At 38.8% G+C, this 19,956-nt stretch overlaps 1 protein-coding gene across 8 annotated transcripts in view; it reads left to right on the top strand.

The window, feature by feature from the left end:
• Window positions 1-13,112, top strand: part of ASCC1 (activating signal cointegrator 1 complex subunit 1) — a 103,087-nt gene extending 89,975 nt beyond the window's left edge. For 3 of the 8 annotated variants that reach the window (XM_070470798.1, XM_070470799.1, XM_070470800.1), the window contains exons 10-11: window positions 11,146-11,304; window positions 12,340-13,112. In XM_070470798.1, the coding sequence (XP_070326899.1) occupies window positions 11,146-11,262 (117 nt within the window). In that variant the 3' untranslated portion in view covers window positions 11,263-11,304; window positions 12,340-13,112. Of the gene's footprint in view, window positions 1-11,145; window positions 11,305-12,339 lie in introns of those variants that run through there. The other 5 variants (XR_011488776.1, XM_070470803.1, XM_070470801.1 and 2 more) reach the window with 5 other exon arrangements.
• Window positions 13,113-19,956: the final 6,844 nt, after the last annotated feature.

Here is a 19,956-nt window from a genome sequence, read left to right as displayed (position 1 = left end):
TCTCATATTTGCTCTCTTCAGAAGTAATCTCACACATAGCCAGAAGGAAAATGCAAGGTACAAGAAGGTTTGGAAGTTGGAATTGCTGGGTTCCTTGACAGAAACTTAGAATCGTTTTTTAAGAATTGGGGGATTTTAACAAATAAGACTTTGAAACAAAACTTAACTTGTGGGAAAAGAAACTTATTTGTGATCCTAACTCTTAGATTAGCAATATAGCATATAAAAAGCTGTGTGGTATTTTTCAAATTTTTATATTTTTAGTCTGATGTCCACATTTTCTGTTTACTACCTTAAGTCTTTTTATTATTGTACCTAGAGGCCAGTTGGGTGAAGAATACTTCTGAAGTGTACCATTATTTATTTTGTTGTTTTCAATTAGGATCCTCCAAGGGCTATGATTAAAGTTTTTTCACATTACTTATTTCTCGTTCATGGCCACAAAACCAAGTGACCACTTCCTTTTCTGTCAGATTGCATACCCATAGCCCACAAATGGTTCTTCTTCCCCACTTAGCATTCTTTCGTACAGATTTGTTATTCAGATTGTCAGACAGATGCACACTGCCATGTAGACATGGCCTGCTACTGGCCTGTGTTCTAGGCCTGGTCCCAGAAACTATTAAATTTATAGCACAGTGGTAATGGTCCTAGCCTGTCTCTGTTTCTTATCTTTTAAATGAAGATGGTAATGCTGAGCTCTGGTTCATGTCACAGGGATTTTTGGAAGGGTTAATGATCTGGGCTTTGTGAGATACTTATAGATCCTTAGATGAAAGGTGTTATTTAGCCTCAGCAAGGCTTCCTGCAGGAGTGCCTTCCAAAGAGCTCAAAGTGTTTGTCAGACTGTCTTCCATTTATCCTCATACCATCCCTGGTAAGGAGGGAAGTGGGTGAGCATTACTATTAAGTACAAAATGGTGTTATTACCGTTACTTTTATCTGTAAACAGGAGGTAATTGTGAGAAACAGAAGTTGGTAAAACAGATTATAGAAGAAAAACACTGGGAAAACTTCAAAGTAGTGTGCATTTGCTATCCCTGTGTGTTTTAGGCTTCAAAAGTCTAATTTCCATACATGGAAACAATGAAGATCATCCTTTGTTGGGGGAGAAACAGGACCCACTCTGTCCTTCTAAATACTTGCAGTAATTGAATACTAGTATTATTTTCAGTTGCACCAGGTTATGTTCTAAGAGTTAGTTTAACTCGCATATATCAAGAATCACTATAAATTTCATAGGACTTACATTTTAAAAAATATATAGTTGATTTACAATATTATGTTAGTTTCAGGTGTACAGCAGAGTGATTCAGTATTTTTAAAGATTATACTCCATTTAAAGTTATTTCAAAGTAATGGCTATGATTCCCTATAGTGTATGATATATCTTTGTTGCTTATCTATTTTATGCATAGTATTTTGTGTCTCTTAATCTCATATCCCTATCTTGCCCCTTCCCTCTTCCTCTCCACACTGGTATCCACTGATCTGTTTTCTGTATCTGTGAGTCTGTTTCTATTTTGCTGTGTATATTTGTTTTATTTTTTAGATTTTATATATGTGATAACATATAATATTTGTCTTTTTCTGCCTGACATGTTTAAGCTAAGCATAGTACTCTCTAGGTTTAGCCACATTGTTGCAAATAACATAATTTTATTCTTTTCTTATAGCAGAGTAATATTCACGTATATACACACACAAAGATATTTATGTGTGTATACGTATGAATGTGTGTGTATATGTGTGTATATATATATATTAGAAACACCACATCTTCTTTATTTATTCATCTACTGATGGATACTTACTTTGCTTTCATTTCTTGGCTGTTATGTAACAGTGCTGCTATGAATATTAATGTGCATGTATTTTTTTGAATTGGTGTTTAAAAATTTTTTTAAAATATATACCCAGAAGTGGAATGATGGGGTCATATTCTGTTTTAGTTTTATAAAGAACCTCCATGCCTGATGTACCAGTTTACATAGTGACTGTACCAGTTTACATTTCCACCAACAGTATAGGAGGATTCCCTTTTCTGTACATCCTCATCAGCATTTGTTGTTGACTCTTTGATGATAGCCATTCTAACAAGTGTGAGGTGTTATCTCATTGTTGTTTCCATCTGCATTTCATCTGTCTAATAATGAATGATGTTGAACATCTTTTCATGTGCTTTTTAGTTATCTGTATGTCTTTTTTGGGAAAGTGTCTATACAGGTCTTCTGCCCATTTTTTAATTCGTTTTTTTTTGTTGTTGTTGTTACTGAGTTGTCTGAGCTGTTTATTTATTTTGGATATTAACCCCTTATCAGCCATATCATTTGCAAATACTTTGTCCCATTCATTAGGTTGTCTTTTCATTTTGTCATTGATTTCCTTTGTTATGCAAAGCTTTTAAGTTTAATTAGATGTCATTTGTTCATTTTGGCTTTTATTTCTTTTAACCAGGAATTACATATTTTGAATCTTCATTTTAGACTTCAAAACTGAATTTCTTCTTTTTAAAGTCATATTAGACAGCAGATAGCTTGCTGAGTCTACCTAGCACAAGAAATAGATTTTCTTAAAGGAGAAATCTTTGAAGAGAGTGGCCACTACTTGAAGATTGAAGAAAGAGAGCGGGTCTTATTTGGGAAGTCCAATAAACAGGGATCTCCAACATGTCTGTCATTATGCTGTTGAGGATTGGCCATTCATTCAGTTCTGTAGCTTCAGATTGTAGATATGAGAAGGTTCCTTTTTACCCTCCTCCCCACCTCTCACTGAGATTTTCAGACTCATCTTTTCAGCCTCGTCACATGTGGAATTATTTCTGATATTTTATGGTTGTGTCATGGAGCCTGAGAGGAAAGAGCAGAAGGTCTGAAATGAGTGCAAGGAAAAATGACCACAATTAGCCCTGAAGTCTTGCTATTTGCTTTCTTTCAGTGTGTACCACTATACTACCAGAAATAATAATTCCTTCTGTGTTTTCCCTAGGAAACAACCATGTACAAACTAAAAAATGGTAGGCTTCACAGATCATGTGAGCAGGGGGCAGCAAGATGGTTAGACCTTGGTCTTGAGATTGTATCAGGGAAGCTTTGGTTTTGACCAAAAACCTTTTCATCTTGGTGGTTCACATTTTCTCTCTTTACTTGGTAATAGGAAAACTTTGTTTAATTTTCTGAAGATAACTGTGAGTAGTGTAGTCAAAGGATAGCAACTGTATGGCTGACATTTTTCAAATGTCATACTTAGGTCTTAAATTTTCTTCTTAAATTGTCCAAATTAGTACATATTACTTACAAGTGATTTTGCAAATATTGGCGGTCTTAAACTCTGTTTTTATTTTCTCATCAAATATTTGTAGTTTTGTGCAGCTGTTCGTTGTTTTGTTCCTCTATGGCAGACTTTAAAAAATACTGGCTTCGAGCACAACAGGGCTCTATGTGTGTGCACATCAGAGAGAAATGTTTTCAGAAAGAAAAAGGTTTAGGTTTCAAAATCCCCAAGGGATTGTTATAAAACAACAGTGAGGAGAAAAAACTCAACATGATTTAAATACCTTGCTGTAATTCTTTTTGAATTTAAAATTTTCCTGTTCTGTCTTTTATTTTCTAAACAATAGATCACTTTGCTCTTCTTGGACCACATTAGCCTAAAAGGAGCAACCAAGTTTCTGTTTTCTTTTCTAAACTTGCAGTTTAAGCTTTTTCTTCTTCTCCATTCAGGTACCTAATTAAATGGAGCCATTTAGTTGATTTGTGCTTATTTTCAACCAGAATTCAATTAAAATTCTTCCAGCTGAACTAGAGCCACTGATTCTTAAACCAGGTCCAAGATAAGAGATGACAGTGAAAGTAGAAGTAATAAGTAAAGAATATGTTCATCTCAGCCTTTGGGAGTTTTGTGAGTCAAGCTTCCTGTCTGTAGTTTAACAGGGCCAGGTTTTAAGGGATCTCACCTACTAGGAAAGAGTGCACAGGTTAAAGAGCTTAGACTCTAGAATTAGGCTGCCTGAGTTTGAGTCTTTTTTTTTTTTATTGGAGGCTTATTACTCTACAACATTGTACTGGTTTTTGCCATACATTGACATGAATCAGCCATGGGAGTTTATGTGTCCCCCATCCTGAACTCCCCTCCCACCTCCTTCCTATCCCATCCTTCAGGGTTGTCCCAGTGCACTGGCTTTGAGTGCCATGTTTCATGCATTGAACTTGGACTGGTGATCTGTTTCATATATGGTAATATGCATGTTTCAATGCTATTCTCTCAAATCATCCCACCCTCACCTTCTCCCACAGAGTCCAAAAGTCTGTTCTTTATATTTGTATCTCTTTTGCTGTCTTGCATATAGGGTCATTGTTACCATCTTTCTAAATTCCATATATATGCGTTAATATACTGTATTGGTGTTTTTCTTTGTGACTTACTTCACTCTGTATAATAGGCTCCAGTTTCATCCACCTCATTAGAACTGATTTAAATGCATTCTTTTTAATAGCTGAGTAATATTCCATTGTGTATATGTACCACAGCTTTCTTATCCATTTGTCTGCTGATGGACATCTAGGTTGCTTCCATGTCCTAGCTATTGTAAGCAGTGCTGCAATGAACATTGGGATACACGTGTCTCTTTCAGTTCTGGTTTCTTGGGTGTGTATACCCCACAGGGGGATTGCTGGGTCGTGGGTCATATGGCAGTTCTATTTCCAGTTTTTTAAGGAATCTCCACACTGTTCTCCATAGTGACTGTACTAGTTTGCATTCCCACCAACAGTGTAAGAGTTCCCTTTTCTCCACACCTTCTCCAGCATTTAGTGTTTGTAGACTTTCTGATAGCAGCCATTCTGACTGTTGTGAGATGTTACCTCATTGTGGTTTTGATTTGCATTTCTCTGATAATGAGTGATGTTGAGCATCTTTTCATGTGTTTGTTAGCCATCTCTGTGTCTTCTTTGAAGAAATGTCTTTGGCCTATATTTTGATTGGGTCATTTATTTTTCTGGTATTAAGCTGCATGAGCTGCTTATATCTTTTTTAGATTTATTCTTTGTCAGTTGCTTCATTTGCTATTATTTTCTCCCATTCTGAAGGCTGTCTTTTCACCTTGCTTATAGTTTCCTTTGTTGTGCAAAAGCTGTTAAGTTTAATTAGGTCCCATTTGTTTATTTTTGCTTTTATTTCTGTTACTCTGGGAAGTGGGTCATAGAGTATCCTGCTGTGATTTATATCAGAGAATGTTTTGCCTTTGTTTTCCTCTAGGAGTTTTATAGTTTCTGGTCTTACATTTAGATCTTTAATCCATTTTGAATTTGTTTTTGTGTATGGTTTTAGAAAGTGTTCTAGTTTCATTCTTTTACAGGTAGTTGACCAGTTTCACCAGCACCACTTTTTAAAAGATATTGTCTTTTCTCCACTGTATATTCTTGCCTCCTTTGTCAAAGATAAGGTGTCCACAGGCGCATGGATTTATCTCTGGGTTTTCTGTTTTGTTCCATTGATTTATATTTCTGTCTTTGTGCCAGTACCATACTGTCTTGATGACTGTAGCTTTGTAATATAGTCTGAAGTCAGGCAGATTGATTCCTCTGGTTCCATTCTTCTTTCTCAAGGTTATTCGAAGTTTTTTGTATTTTCATACAAATTGTGAAATTATTTGTTCTAGTTCTGTGAAAAATACCATTGGTAGCTTGAAAGGGATTGCATTGAATCTATAGATTGCTTTGGGTAGTATACTCATTTGCACTATGTTGATTGTTCCAATCCATGAACATGAAGTCTTTTTCTTTTTTTAAATCAAAGTATTGTTGTTCAGTCGCTCAGTCATGCCTAACTCTTTGCAACCTGATGAATTGCAGTACTCTAGGCTTCCCTTTCCCTCACTATCTCCTGGAGTTTGCTCAAACTCATGTCCATTGAATTGGTGATGCCATCCAACCACCTCCTCCTCTATCACCCCCTTCTCCTCCTGACTTCAGTCTTTCCCAACATCAGGGTCTTTTCCAGTGAGTTGGTTCTTTGCATCAGGTGGCCAAAGTATTGGAGCTTCAGCTTCAGCATCAGTCCTTCCAGTGAATATTCAGAGTTGATTTCCTTTAGGACTGATTGGTTTGATCTCCTTGCTGTCCAAGGGACCCTCAAGAGTCTTCTCCAGCACCACAGTTTGAAAGCATCAATTCTTCTATGCTCAGCCTTCTATATGGTCCAACTCTCACATTCGTACATCACTACTGGAATTGAAGTATAGTTGATTTACAATGTTGTGTTTGTTTCAGGTATACAGCAAAGTGATTCACTTGTGCATACATGTGTATCTTTTTTTTTTTTTTTCAGATTATTGAGTATAGTTCCCAGTGTTATACAGTAGGTCCTTGTTGGTTATCTGTTTTATATATAATAGTGTGTATAGGTTCAGAGAAGGCAATGGCAACCCGCTCCAGTAATCTTGCCTGGAAAATCCCATGGATGGAGGAGCCTGGTAGGCTGCAGTCCATGGGGTCGCTAAGAGTCGGACACGACTGAGCGACTTCCCTTTCACTTTTCACTTTCATGCATTGGAGAAGGAAATGGCAACCCACTCCAGTGTTCTTGCCTGGAGAATCCCAGGGACGAGGGAGCCTGGTGGGCTGCCGTCTATGGGGTCGCACAGAGTCAGACACAACTGAAGCAACTTAGCAGCAGCAGCAGCATGTATAGGTTAATCCCAAATTCCTAACTTATCTCTCCCCCACTTTCCTCTTTGGTAACCAGACATTTGTTTTCTATGTCTATGGGTCTGTTTCTGGTTTGTATATAAGTTCTGAGTTTTAATCTTAGTCTCCTTTTTTTCCCCTTTTTCAGACTTTATGAATGTCAGTTTTCTAGTGTTTATTTGCTTTGTATTCTTGGGAAACTTACTTTAGCCTTTTAAACTTCACATTCAACTCCAAAATGAGGAGGCCATCAGATAATCACATACAGCCCAAAGTGTAATGCCTGACATGCATGGTTACTCAGTAAACTCTGGCTGTTATGATCTTTATTTCATTAGTGTTATTGTCAACACTTATATGTTTGTTGTTCACCTTGATCTTTTAATATATAACAGTATTTGCATTAGGTAACTTTGTTTTAAAAATCTCCTGTTATGTTATATTTGAATTTATAAAAGTTTAAATTGACATGGTAAAAATCACCATAAGTAAAGTCAAAAGACAAATGACAAACTGGGGGAAAATATATTTGCAATTCATCATGCAAGTAGTTCATTTCCCTAATAGATAGAGAACTACTACTCAATTTTTAGAAATGCACAGTTGTAAAGTTTTTTTATGGGATGTGCTTCCACTTAACTGTGCTATAGATTTCATGCCTTTCATTTATATTCTTAGAGCATACCAGGCAAACCCTTGGCTGCAGAAGGGCTTGAGACACACAGCTAAAGATACGGACCTGAATTGTTTTTGTTTTCCCTGTAAAATCGCTCCCACTCAGAAATGTTCTGCTACTATTACTGGTGCCCTCACATACCTTTTACCCTGTCATCCATGACTTTTCTCATCTCCTGTATCCTCCTTCATATCCAGAAATCACAGAGTCTGTTCTCTGTTTCATTCATAGTATTTCACATCTGCTCCAATCTTTCTAGGCCCACTACTACTATTTTTAGTCAAGAGACACTCAGTATGTCACAACTTAAATACTACTCTGGTCTCTTTTTCTTTATTCTCTTGTTCCTTTCCCCAGTTAGCAAATATATATCACACCCAGGTTAATTTCCTTTGGTTTTCATCTTGGGCCCCTAGCTTCCTCAGAAGCCTTCAGTGGTTCCCACCATCTAGAATGAAGTCTTACTTCTGAATCTCACCCTCAGGACCCCCCCTTAATCTGATTCACCTTCCTTATGTCTCTAGCCTTAGTGCTTCTCACTGCGTCTTTTTAGGAACCCTCCATACATCTAAACTGATCTTCTTGACCCTCCAGACCCATTTCTGCCTTCATGCTGCCCTTCCTCCTCCTCTTCTCTAAGTCTTAGACTTGCTACAAGGCCCAGTTCAGTTTCTGTCTCTTCTAATGGGTTTGTCTAGAGACCGAGCCCTCTCCATCGTTTTCTTACCTCCCATTGCATATTGATTGCCTGTACCTCTCCTCCCACACTGAACCTTTACTGTCTATATTGTTTTAGGTAAACTTTTTAATTGAATATATAACACAGTAACTTGTCACAAGGTGAACACACCCATGTCATCAACATGCCTCTCTTCTGACACATACCCTGTCTCCCTAACCAGATGGCCTGGGATACAGCACCACATCATATGCCTCTTTGCAAGAAAAAGCACATCATCAGGTGCTCAGTGACATTCCAGATCAAAAATCTGATTCAAGACTAGGCTTTGAAAAATAAGAAACATAGAAATTTAAAGGAATATATGAAATTTCTGTTACTAATAAATTTTTTCTTCACAAGTAATTACAGTTGAGGTACAATTGGAAGTAACACCATTGAGTAAGTCCTCAAGGGTTCCTAGGCAGTGATCTGTAAATGAAATCTTTATATCCGTCTAAACAAGGCCATGCTTTCTGTTTTCCAACACAAAGTACACAGACATTTTAAACATTTGTTTTTGTTGTCATTTTATCCAACAAATATTTATTGATCATATGCAGTCTCCTGGCTACAGTTACAGCCTATAGTGGAATTCAGCTTTGAAGAACATAAAATACCCTTCTTTCAGAGTGCTTATATTTCAATGAATCACTAGAAATAATTGGCAGAACTAAAACAAAAGCTTAAGACTGAAGATATAACAATGACTAAAAATAAAATAACTATGAAAGGTTGTTACTAAATCATCATAAATACACAGAGAGAACAAGGACATGGGGACAGAAAAGGCCAAAATGAAGCTTTACACTGCAGTAGGGACTTTGGATAAGAAATTCATTTGATTAAGATGTTACCACATGTGTGGAAGAAGATGGCGACCTATGAAGGTAGAATAAGGACAGGTTTTAAAAAGTGCCTGCAGTGGGGGAGACTTGGGTTCAATCCCTGGGTTGGGAAGATCCCCTGGAGGAGAGAAAGGCTACCCACTCCAGTATTCTGGCCTGGAGAATTCCATGAACTGTATAGTCCACGGGGTCGTAGAGTTGGACACAACTGAGCGACTTTCACTTCACTTCATCACTTCAGAAAGAGCAGAGAGATGTTGTAAACATCATAGGCAATATTTACTTTTCAGTAGTGCTTTGCATTTTATAAGGAAGGTACTTTGACTTGTTCATCTTTTTGAGTCCTTGCCCTTTATGATCTTGTATTGTGGGTGGTGGTGTCTGTCCACAGCTCTCACACGGCCTGTTGAAAGTTTGGACTGACTTCACCCTTCCCACCCACTGCTCTTGCCTTAGAGAAGCAAGAGAATTTGTGTTCAGTCTGCTGTTTCAGTTTTGTAATTACTTCATTGAAATCACATCCCAGCTAACTTCATTATAGTAGTATTTACTCTTCGCTTCAAACCTAAAGCATGAGAAATCTCCCTGTCAAATCATGCCAAAGTGAAGTCAGAGATAAATACCTTCCAGCTCCTAGCTGTGGTGTCTCCATCACATGGAAACATAGGCACAAAGAGGAGAACCATGGGCTGCTAATCCCTAAAAAGTAACTCGTTGGAAGTATTATGAGTTCCCTTGTAGTTTTGTTTTTGTCTTGTTTTTCATTGCCCATTTGGTTATATCTTTTTTGTACCTAGAAGGCTTCAGTTTGTAAAGCTACAAATCTGTTGGTCTTGTTGACGTGGTTTTCACTTTAATGTTCAGCAAAGGGGATTAGCAAATAAACATTTCAGGCAGTATTTTCTTACACAAAAGGGTAGATATGGTTTGAACAGGCTGCCAAAGCCAGGAAGAGAAGTTAATTGTGTAAATCAATGCAGGCAAGAGCTGATCACCTTTCTGAAAGACAAGACAATGCAGCACACAACCTCTAAATAGATCTTTGGGGTCAAGTTGATGTCATGTTGAAGAATCAATATTTACTGGGCTTTATAAAGTTAGCCTTTAATGAACCCCAGGCATTTTGCTAGGACATTAATTGCAGGAAGAGAAAAGGTGACAATGGCTAAAGTCCATGGCTGTAGAGAGTATAAAAGTAAGTGAAGAGACACGATAGTCACTTGCTAGTGTGCAAAGGTCTCAGCGTTAGGTTCTACTCAAGCATTGTTGGTTCACATACTGAAAGGCTTTCTTGGGATCATGCTGACATTTAAGAAAGAGCAACTCTTGCATCCTAACAGAAAAAGGGCAGCCCTTTGCACTTTGACACTCCTTATCTAAGCATTGTAGCTTAATTTTCTTGGGGTGAATTCTGATGTCATTTTTGCATTCTGCCTTGTAAATGTGTTCATCACAGGAGTAGGTCTTTCTCAGAGTGTGGCTCATCCCTTCTTCTGACAAAGCTGAAAGCTTTTAAAATAAAGAATTGTAGTAAAGAGCATTTTCTTTAAGATGCTGGCTTGAATCCAAAGTCTAATGAAAGGTTTTTGATAAACATTATCATTTGTACTTGTTATGTCATTCAATAGAAGTGTTTCCCTGGCTGTTTTGTGTGTGAGAGTGTTCTGAACTCCTCACTAGGTTATCAAAATCATTTGTAGGGCAGGAACCTTATCTTCTGTTTATTTTAGTCACTGTTTCTAATAAATGTTGTTGATAAGGTAGAGGAATGTATTATATCAAATTTTATCCTGGCTGTAACAAAACTTAACATTCTTCATGGTCAGTAACTGAAAGTCCATAGAAGCAGCTTTGTCAGGCCCTGTGAATCAGGGTATGGCCCCAGGATGTTTGTTACAAGTTCTTCCTCATGTCTCCTCAATAGACACACTTTGGAGTTGGCTTCTCAGACCTCTTTCTCTAGTGCATTTTGTCCCAGGAGTCTTTTCAATCAGTTGACGAAGAGTTGCTGTTTTTTCCTCACTCCCATTCCCGTCCATGCTCTCTAGGATCATTTTTCAGATGAGAATACTGAGAAACAAAGCATAAGCCGTTTGTTGGGATTGTTGTGGACACACAGAGCAACAGATTTTTACAAGAGAATCTGATGTTTAATATTTTTGTCTTCTTTGGATTTTCTTTGGATACTCATTCTGGGTTTTTATTTTTCCTTTTCAGCTATTTGAGAACTTCTACTTTGGTACCCTAAAGCTCAATTCAATTCACATCTCTCAGAGGTTCACAGTAGACAGCTTTGGAAACTACGCCTCCTGTGGACAAATTGACTTCTCCTGAGGTGAATCTTGGGAAGCACTGGAAGTTAAACATCCTCACAAGGTGCTGAGGGAGAAATGTCATCTGTGGAACATTGGGTGATAACTTCCCTGGGTGGCTCCCCGAGGATGCCATGGTGTCTAATGGTTGTCCACAATCACCATACTGTCAGCCAGGATAGTTTTGGGCATGGGGAGAACATGTGCCTGTAACATATGCCTGTTCATCTTTCACAGAATGTATCTCTCTTTCCAAAGCTCTTCTCTGGAAGTGTACCTCTGAAGCCCATTGGAGCTCAGACTTGCAGTATTTCTTATATACCTACTGATTCTTCCCCAGCCTTTAAACTATTTTGTATTAATACTTTAAGAGAATTATAGATATGTGATCTTATTAATCTCTCCATCTAGATCAAATATCAACAAATTCTAGAAGGTTTGTATTTTTCCCTTCCTCTTACGCTCTTAACTTTTAATCAGTACCCAGAGTTTCTTTTTCATTGTGGTAAAAAACACAGAGCATAAACTTTACAGTCTTAAACCACTTAAAAGTGTATAGTTCAGTAATTTTAATTATATTAATCTTATGAAATATCTCCAGAACCTTTTTGTCTTACAAATCTGAAACTCTGTACCCATTAAAAAACTCTTCTTTTCCCCTTGCCTCCTGGCAACCACCATTTTACTTTCTATGTCTATGGATTTGACTACCTCATATAAGTGGAATCATACAATATTCGTCTTTTTGTGACTGGCTTATTCTTCTTAACATAATGCCCTCAAGGTTTATCTATATGTAGCATGTGTCGGGACTTCCTTGTTTTTTAAGAATGAATAGTATTCCATTGGATGTGTATACAGTCATCCCTCAATTTCCCTTGGTTCCAGGACCTCCCTCTGTATCTGTGGATTCTCAAGTCCCTTGTATAAAACAGTATAGTATTTGCATATAACTTATACATACCATCCTGGATACTTTAAATCATTTCTAAATTACTTATAATACCAAATACAATGTAAATGCCATGTAAATAGTTGCCGGCACACAGTAAATTCAAGTTTTCCTTTCCGTAACTTTCTGAATATTTTTGGTCCACAGTTGACTGACTCCACGGATGTGGGATCCATGGATGTGTTGAGGGCCAATTGTACTGCATTTTGTTTATCCAGTTCTTCGTCAATGGACACTTGGGTTCCTTCCACCTTTTGGCTGTTGTGAAGAATGCCCTGTGAACGTGGGTGTACAAATTAATATCTGAGACCCTGCTTTCAGTTCCTTTACTACTTAGAATTTTAACTTAAGCAAAATAACTGGTAAAGGTTTTAACTTCTTACTTTGATCTGTCCTTTTTCTTCTGAGGTTGGTCCCTTTTATGCTTATTCAATTCCTGTTCCTTCACCCTACCCTAACCCTTGTCTTCCCGTACCACTGATGGAGCTGCAGTATTGTGGCTCTTTTCTGTTTACTTCCCAGGGCAGCAGCAATTGAAACAATGATGATATCAGCAGGACTGTGCAAAGTTTCCCAGGACTATGTCAGCCACAGAAGACACTCCTTTGCTGCAGACCGGCAGAGGGCGGGGGCTCCTCTGCTTAGCCCCACCCATCAGCCCTGCCACGTTCTCTGCTAGGGAGCTCCAGCCTCACTGTCACCTCTCATCCCTGCCCCCTCGCAGCTTTCCTCCCTCCATGGCCTCTGTCTTTCCTTCACTCCTTAGTCTCATCCTGATTTCTTACTTTCTGTTTGAGAAGTCTGATTCTGAACCCCATGTGTTAATAAGGCCACTAACTGGTAAGACTGTATGTAACACTCGGATTTGTCATCATTGGGACAGCACAGATCATTTGTGAATAAATGGATTTCTAAAGTGACTGTGTTTTCTTTTGGTATTCCTGTTTAGTTTTAGTTTGACCCCCTTGGTGTACATCGGGATACAATGCTGCCATCACTTATTCACTGGCATAGCTATTTTATTCTTCCAAGACTTAATATTGGTGCTTGCAGGGTTGGTTTTTTCCCCAAAAAAGCTTTCTACAGGTAATATTCAGTTTTTATTTAAGTGGAGCTTTTACTTCACTCACCTCTGATTGTTCGATGGTGTATGGGAATAAGTGCTCCCAGGGGTAGTACTGAATAGCAGAATCGACTGTGGAGTTGAGTGCCCTCATCTCATCTTGGTACTGCTTCTGTCTAACTGGCTTTTTTCTGACAGCTACCATCCCAGGAAATAAAGATGTCTTCTTTTGAGTATCAGAGGTACGATTTCTGTTTTTAGAAATAAAATTTTTGTTTTTGGAAAATGTAACTTTATATGTTTTTGTTGTTTAGTTGCTAAGTCATGTCTGACTCTTTTATGACCCCATGGACTGTAGCCTGCCAGGCTTCTCTGTCCACGGGATTTCCCAGGCAAGAATACTGGAGTGGATTGCCAGTTCCTTCTCCAGGGGATCTTCCCAATCGAGGGATTGCACCCATATCTCCTGCATTGGCAGGCAGATTCTTTACCCTGAGTCATAAATTCTTAACCGAAATTCTGTTATTTAGTATTTAGAGGTAACCAAGCAAAGAAGGACTTAGCATTACTGTTAAGTGGAATTTTCCAGCAGCTACATGATAAGGTGGCATCATCACTCCAATGGTTAATAATGTGTGTGCCTGTGTATTTTTGTGTTTTGTAGAATTTTGTAGGTTAGTAGTTATCGGTAGAATTGGGGGGGGAATGTGTTTATGTTTTAATTTTTTTTTTTTTCTGGATGCCAGTAGACAAATTTTTGAGACACCATAGCTCTAAAGAAAGTACACTTTTAACAACTATTGTGGAGAGGGAGTAGCAGATAGTTTTGATGTATAACAGAAATTTTATGAAGAGCAACAGTGTAAGCAAATAATTTTTGATGGAGCTAACAGAATTGTTTAAGACTCCAAGTCCTCTTTCACCAAACTGTAATGAGGTCAAGGTTGGAGGATTTGATCTCTACTTATAATCCAGTATCCCTTAGTGTTACCAATTTGCAGTTCATTCTGCAGTGAAATAGAGTTAAGTTGCAGCTAACATCGCTCCGGTTGACTTTTAAGGCACCACTGGCTTCACCCTTAACTCTTTTAAGAAGAGGAGGGGGAGAAGAATCTCTTACCACGATTGTTACATGAGATCTGTGTTGTTATAAAAGGAATTTTGTTATGGAGAATAATTTTGTGGGTTTTTTGGATGGGGCATAATGAGTTACCCCCAAATAAACTCCATACCCTTGGTAGAGACATGATAAATCTTACTTATAATGGTTATTTTTTAAGTGGATTTCAGAGTTTATTAAACTGGACACTGATGAGAATCCAGCTTCATAATGACACAAAGCTTAGTTCAGGTTTGCCCTTGCACTCTGCCATTTTCCTGGTGCTAAAGGGAACCAGAGGGGTATGAGTTAAGGAACACCTCTCAGATTCTGTCTTTAGGCCTGCAGCGAGATGAATAGCAAAGCCCAAGGATGCTATAGGTAAGAAAAGGGGCAGCTGTTGTGCTTGTTTATCAATAACTTTGTTGTTAATAAAATGATCTCTTAAAGGTAAAATAAGCTTACTGTGTGAAAAATCATCAAGCTATATACTTTAATGTCTTAAACTTTTTCCAGTGTGTGTGTTGTGCTTCACTTTAAATATTCATTTAAAAAATAAATTTCCTCATCCACAGGCTACTACTTCTTATGCATTTAAGCACATATGTCATATTGCTAAGTTATTTTTCACAAATGATAACAGCTAATATTAACAGAATATTCACATTTGTCATTTATTTGTAAATAATGTGTATTTATTCATTAAATCTTCACAAGCCCACTTCAGTTGGTGTTGAAGTGAAGTGAAGTGAAAGTTGCTCAATTGTGTCCAACTCTTTGTGACCCCATGGACTATACAGTTCATGGGATTCTCTAGGCCAGAATACTGGAGTGGGTTGCCTTTGTTTTCTCCAGGGGATCTTCCCAACTCAGGTATCGAACCCAGGTCTCCCACATTGCAGATGTGGGAGCTGAGCTATCAGGGAATCCCTGATAAGTCAATAAGTTGGTGTTATCATACCTCATTTTAGAAAGTGAGATTTAATAAGGTTAAGAAATTTGCCTGAGGTCATAAAGCTTGTATCTGTGGTTCTCAAAATGTAATTTTTGGACCCCTCAGAGTCCCTGATTCCTTGAGAGGGGTGAGAAAATCCTACTATTCTCATGAAAATACTAAGATATAATTTACCTTTTTCACTCTAATTCTCTCCTGAGTGTACATTGGAGTGTCCAGAGGCTATGTGATATGGTAACATCACCACACTGATGGTTAATAGAATAGTATGTGTGTATATTCTTATGTTTTCTGGAATTTTATAAGTTGGTGGTTTTAGGTTTTAGATATGTGTTTTTTAGAGATAGTTTGCTCTCAGTACTTCTGCTGTGCTATTACTAGCTACTTCCCGTTACACCTGCTGTTATGGGCTGAATTGTGTCCCCTGAGAATTCATATGTTAAAGCTCTCACCCCCTAGTACCTCAGAATGTGACTATTTTGAGATAGGGCCTTTAAAGAGGTAGTTAATTTAAAATGAGGCTGAGGCTGTTATGGTGGGCCCTAAGCCAGTCTGACTGATGTCCTTATAAGGAGAGGAGATTTGGACACGTGAAGAAACACTGGACCCCAGACTACCAATATTGGTCCCTGGGTCTGTCTTCAAAAATGTTTGGTTGATAATATTACCTAATAACTGGTGATTAGAAGGGTCTGAGAATGACAGTGAAACTGACCAATACGGAACAGACAGGGCTAGACTGAAGAAGTTCCCTTTGCCTCTGCCCTGATCATCAAAACCCTCAAGGAATGTCCAAGAGACAGGAAGAAGCAGAACATTGAGCACAGTGGAAATAGAATTTTTGATGAGATTGTCAGCATTGCCCAGCCGATGTGGCACTTATTTTTAGTTCAAGAACTGTCTAGAATCATTAAAGAGATCCCAGGAACTGCCCAGTCTGTGGACTGCAATGTTGATGGCTGCCGCCCTCAATGACATCATGGATGACATCAACAGTGGTCCAGTGGAATGCCCTGCTAATTAAGGACAACAAAGGAAAATACGTCAATAAAGGATTGTTTGATAACCAGAAAAGAAAGAAGCGTCAGCTATGTGCATGCACAGAGCAAAGACCAGGTGTGACAATAAGAAGGCAGACATCTGCAAGCCAAGAGGAGATAAGAGAAGCCAAGTCTCCCAGCACCTTTTTCTTTTTTTTTGGCTGTGCCCAGGATTTGAACCCAGCAGTGAAAGCAGAGTCTTAACCACTGAAATACCAGGGAATTCCCAAGTCTGCCAACACCTTAATTGTGAACTTCTAGCCTCCAGAATTTATTGAAAAAATAAATGCTGTTTAAGCCACCCAGTCTGTGGTATTTTGTTATGGCAGCCCCAGCTAACAACACTTGCTATAATGCAGAAGCTAATCTACCTTTCTTCCTTGGACCAGACATTAAAGAGATTTGCCAAAGTATAAAACAGTACTACATTTTGTGGGGAGTAGGGTGGGGAATATAGTTTTTTTCCATAAAATACATTATTTTGTTAATATGAGTCAGTGTTGTTATTTTTAAATAAACTTTTTGGATGTGAGAGTTGGACTATAAAGAAAGCTGAGCGCCGAAGAATTGATGCTTTTGAACTGTGGTGTTGAAGGAGACTCTTGAGAGTCCCTTGCACTGCAAAGAGATCCAGCCAATCCATCCTAAAGGAGAGCAGTCCTGGGTGTTCATTGGAGGGACTGATGTTGAAGCTGAAACTCCAATACTTTGGCCACCTGATGCGAAGAGCTGACTCATTTGAAAAGACCCTGATGCTGGGAAAGATTGAGGGCAGGAGGAGAAGGGGACGATGGAGGATGAGATGGTTGGATGGCATCACCGACTCAATGGACATGGGTTTGGGTAGACTCCAGGAGTTGATGATGGACAGGGAGGCCTGGTGTGCTGCGGTTCATGGGGGTCGCAAAGAGTCAGACATGACTGAGCAACTGAACCGAACTGAATATTAATTTTTCCTTGAAAGATCTTTTAGTGCAGTTTAAGGTTCACAGAAAAATTGAGAGGCCGGGTTTATTTTTCAAGTACAGTATATCAGTGTCTATACTGTATATCTCATACAAACAAAAACAGAAGTTCTTTGGAATCCTCTATAATCTTACAGTGTACAGGATTCCTGAGACCAGAAATCTGAGAACTGCTGCACTATACTATGTGTGTGCATGCTCAGTCGTTCAGTGGTGTCCAACTCTTGGTGACCCTTTGAGCTGTAGCCCACCAGGCTCCTCTGTCCATGGGATTTTTCAGGCAAGAATACTGGAGTGGGCTGCATTTCCTCCTTCAGGTGATTGTCCCAACCCAGGGATCAAACCTCAGCCTCCTGCATTGCAGGCAGATTCTTTATTGCTGAGCCATCAGGGAAGCCCAACCTAGAATATACGGTCTTCTATAATGAGCTTTCGTTACCCAGTAACACGCAGTGGATCACATTAGTTGTCAATAGATACAGAGTTACATTATTTTTAGTGTCTGCAGGATAGCCTTTTGTATGTTTTTATAATTTAACTAGTTGATCCCTAACTAATGGACATTGATTTGGTTTCCAGGTTTGGCTATTTTAAATAATTCTGGATTGAATATCTTTGTATTTTTATGTCTGTGAGGTCATCTAGAAATGAGGTTAAATGGTTTTAAAGATGTGGTTAAATTTAAGTTTCTTATTTGGAAGCTAAGGCCCTTCTTCCATTTTGTATTGCTAAATATTTTTAAAAAAGAAAAACATGTACCATTTATCAAATATACCCAGCAGCTTTGAGGCCCTTTGAGGACCTGCCAGTAAGTCTCTCAAAATTTAGGAGAACATTTTCTTCTTTATAAACTATAGTTATTGTCCACTTTCTACAACTTTTTTCTTATCTGGAAATTTGAATTTTCTCTAAGTAGCTTTACAGTAGAATTAACAGCTCTGGATTTTTGTTGATTTGCCCGTGGCTAATATTGACCCATCTTGAAGGTGCTACAGAAGGCAAGTCCCATTGGAGGCATTACCCAGGAATATGGGAAACATTTTGACCTTCAGGGGTCTGGAAACAGTTATTGTCTTATTGATGGGCATCTTGTTAAAGCCTTTCAAACTCTTTATTGGGCAACCATAGTGATTCCAGAAGACCAGGGACTTCATAAGATAGTATCGAAGATGGGAGATGGGAGGTGTATGGTATCTAGGTTCTGCCTCCTTAATGACTGGGAGACACATAACTAGCTTTGCTAAAAGACTAGGATTGAAATGGAAAAAGATAGCAAACGTTAGTGTGTATTCAGAACTATGGGACATCATAGCTACCTCTTCTCAACCTGCGGGAAGAAGAAATAGCATTTTAGAAATGTTCACTATGCCCAGGTACTTAGTATTTAATTTTGCATGGATTCCACAGCAGTCTTCTGAGGTGAATGGCATCATCATTAATTTATAGATAGAAAATAGATTAGGTATTTTTGCCCAAGAACCCAGCTAGTAAGAGGGGGTCCGCCCCCAGTCTATATGACAACAAATTACCGGGCAAGGCAAGGCTGCTGTATTTACTGTGAGATGAAAGCATCAATGGCCAGGGCCTCATTGCAGCAGCACCTCTTAAGTCCAGCTGCAAAGGAAAAAGAAAACATGCAAAGGGAGCTATTGTTTTCTGTTTTCCGGAGGGACCCCAGCCCAAGCCATTGATGCATTCAGAATTCCCAGGCAAGCCAGACTCAGGGTGCCTATGAACCTTGTAACCTGTGTTTTTTCTCCCTATCGATTAAGATCATGTTGTTTCATTGCCTTTGATTTCTTCTTTTTTTAAAAAAGTTTCTTTGTTTTTTAAATAAAAACAATCCAGGACTTGGATCCCAAAAGTTTAATATGTTTTGTCCTGTCATATTATCTGTTTCCTCTTCAATTTATTTGTGATACAAACCTTGCCCCATTTCTGCTCTGATCCTGGGACTGTGCCCAGAAATGTGTATGTCAACACATTTCTAAAGGCAGTGATAAAGATCACGATTTTAACAAAAATACCTCAAAAAAACCAGCCTCCCTACACCCCCTTCCCCAGTGACTTATAAAGTCAACTCGAAGTGAACACCGTAGCAAATGTGCCTAGTTCAGATTTGAAGCCTCAAGGCAGATGAAATGGCCAGACATTTGCCTTTTAGGGTCGCCCTCAGAAGAGCTAACAAAAAGGGTGACAGCCTTTAAACAGCTGCCTGGGAGGAGGACATCTGCCTCTGTTTCACCAGCTATTCAGTGCTCAGGCCTTGCCTTGAAAAGAGCATGTGGGGCTTGGCAGCAATAGTTCTGAGGCAGCCAGTTGTTATATGGCTTTTGTCTTAACGAAGCCACCCATTATTGTAGAGCCATAACTCGCAGGAAGCCAGCTGTCAGGGCTTTGGCGCAGGCCCCTCTGGGTGGGAGGCAAGGGGAGAGAAGATTGTCTCTGGCCAAATTCCCTTTTAGACACCTGAGCCTGGTTGGCTTTGTAACCAGAGAGTTTTGTCTTTTCCTCACTCCCATCTTCCCTGAGGAGGATCTGGCACTGGTTTTGCTCTCTACCCTTGGAGAGACAGCAGGGACATCTTGAGATTTGGATTCCTTGGTTTGCAACTGCCTAAGTGCTGGGATGGTCTGGGCTGG

Source organism: Odocoileus virginianus, chromosome 7, assembly GCF_023699985.2.
Source record: "Odocoileus virginianus isolate 20LAN1187 ecotype Illinois chromosome 7, Ovbor_1.2, whole genome shotgun sequence".
NCBI lineage: Eukaryota > Metazoa > Chordata > Mammalia > Artiodactyla > Cervidae > Odocoileus > Odocoileus virginianus.
Note: the sequence above shows the minus strand (reverse complement) of the source record. Positions and strands in the feature narration are given on the sequence as shown.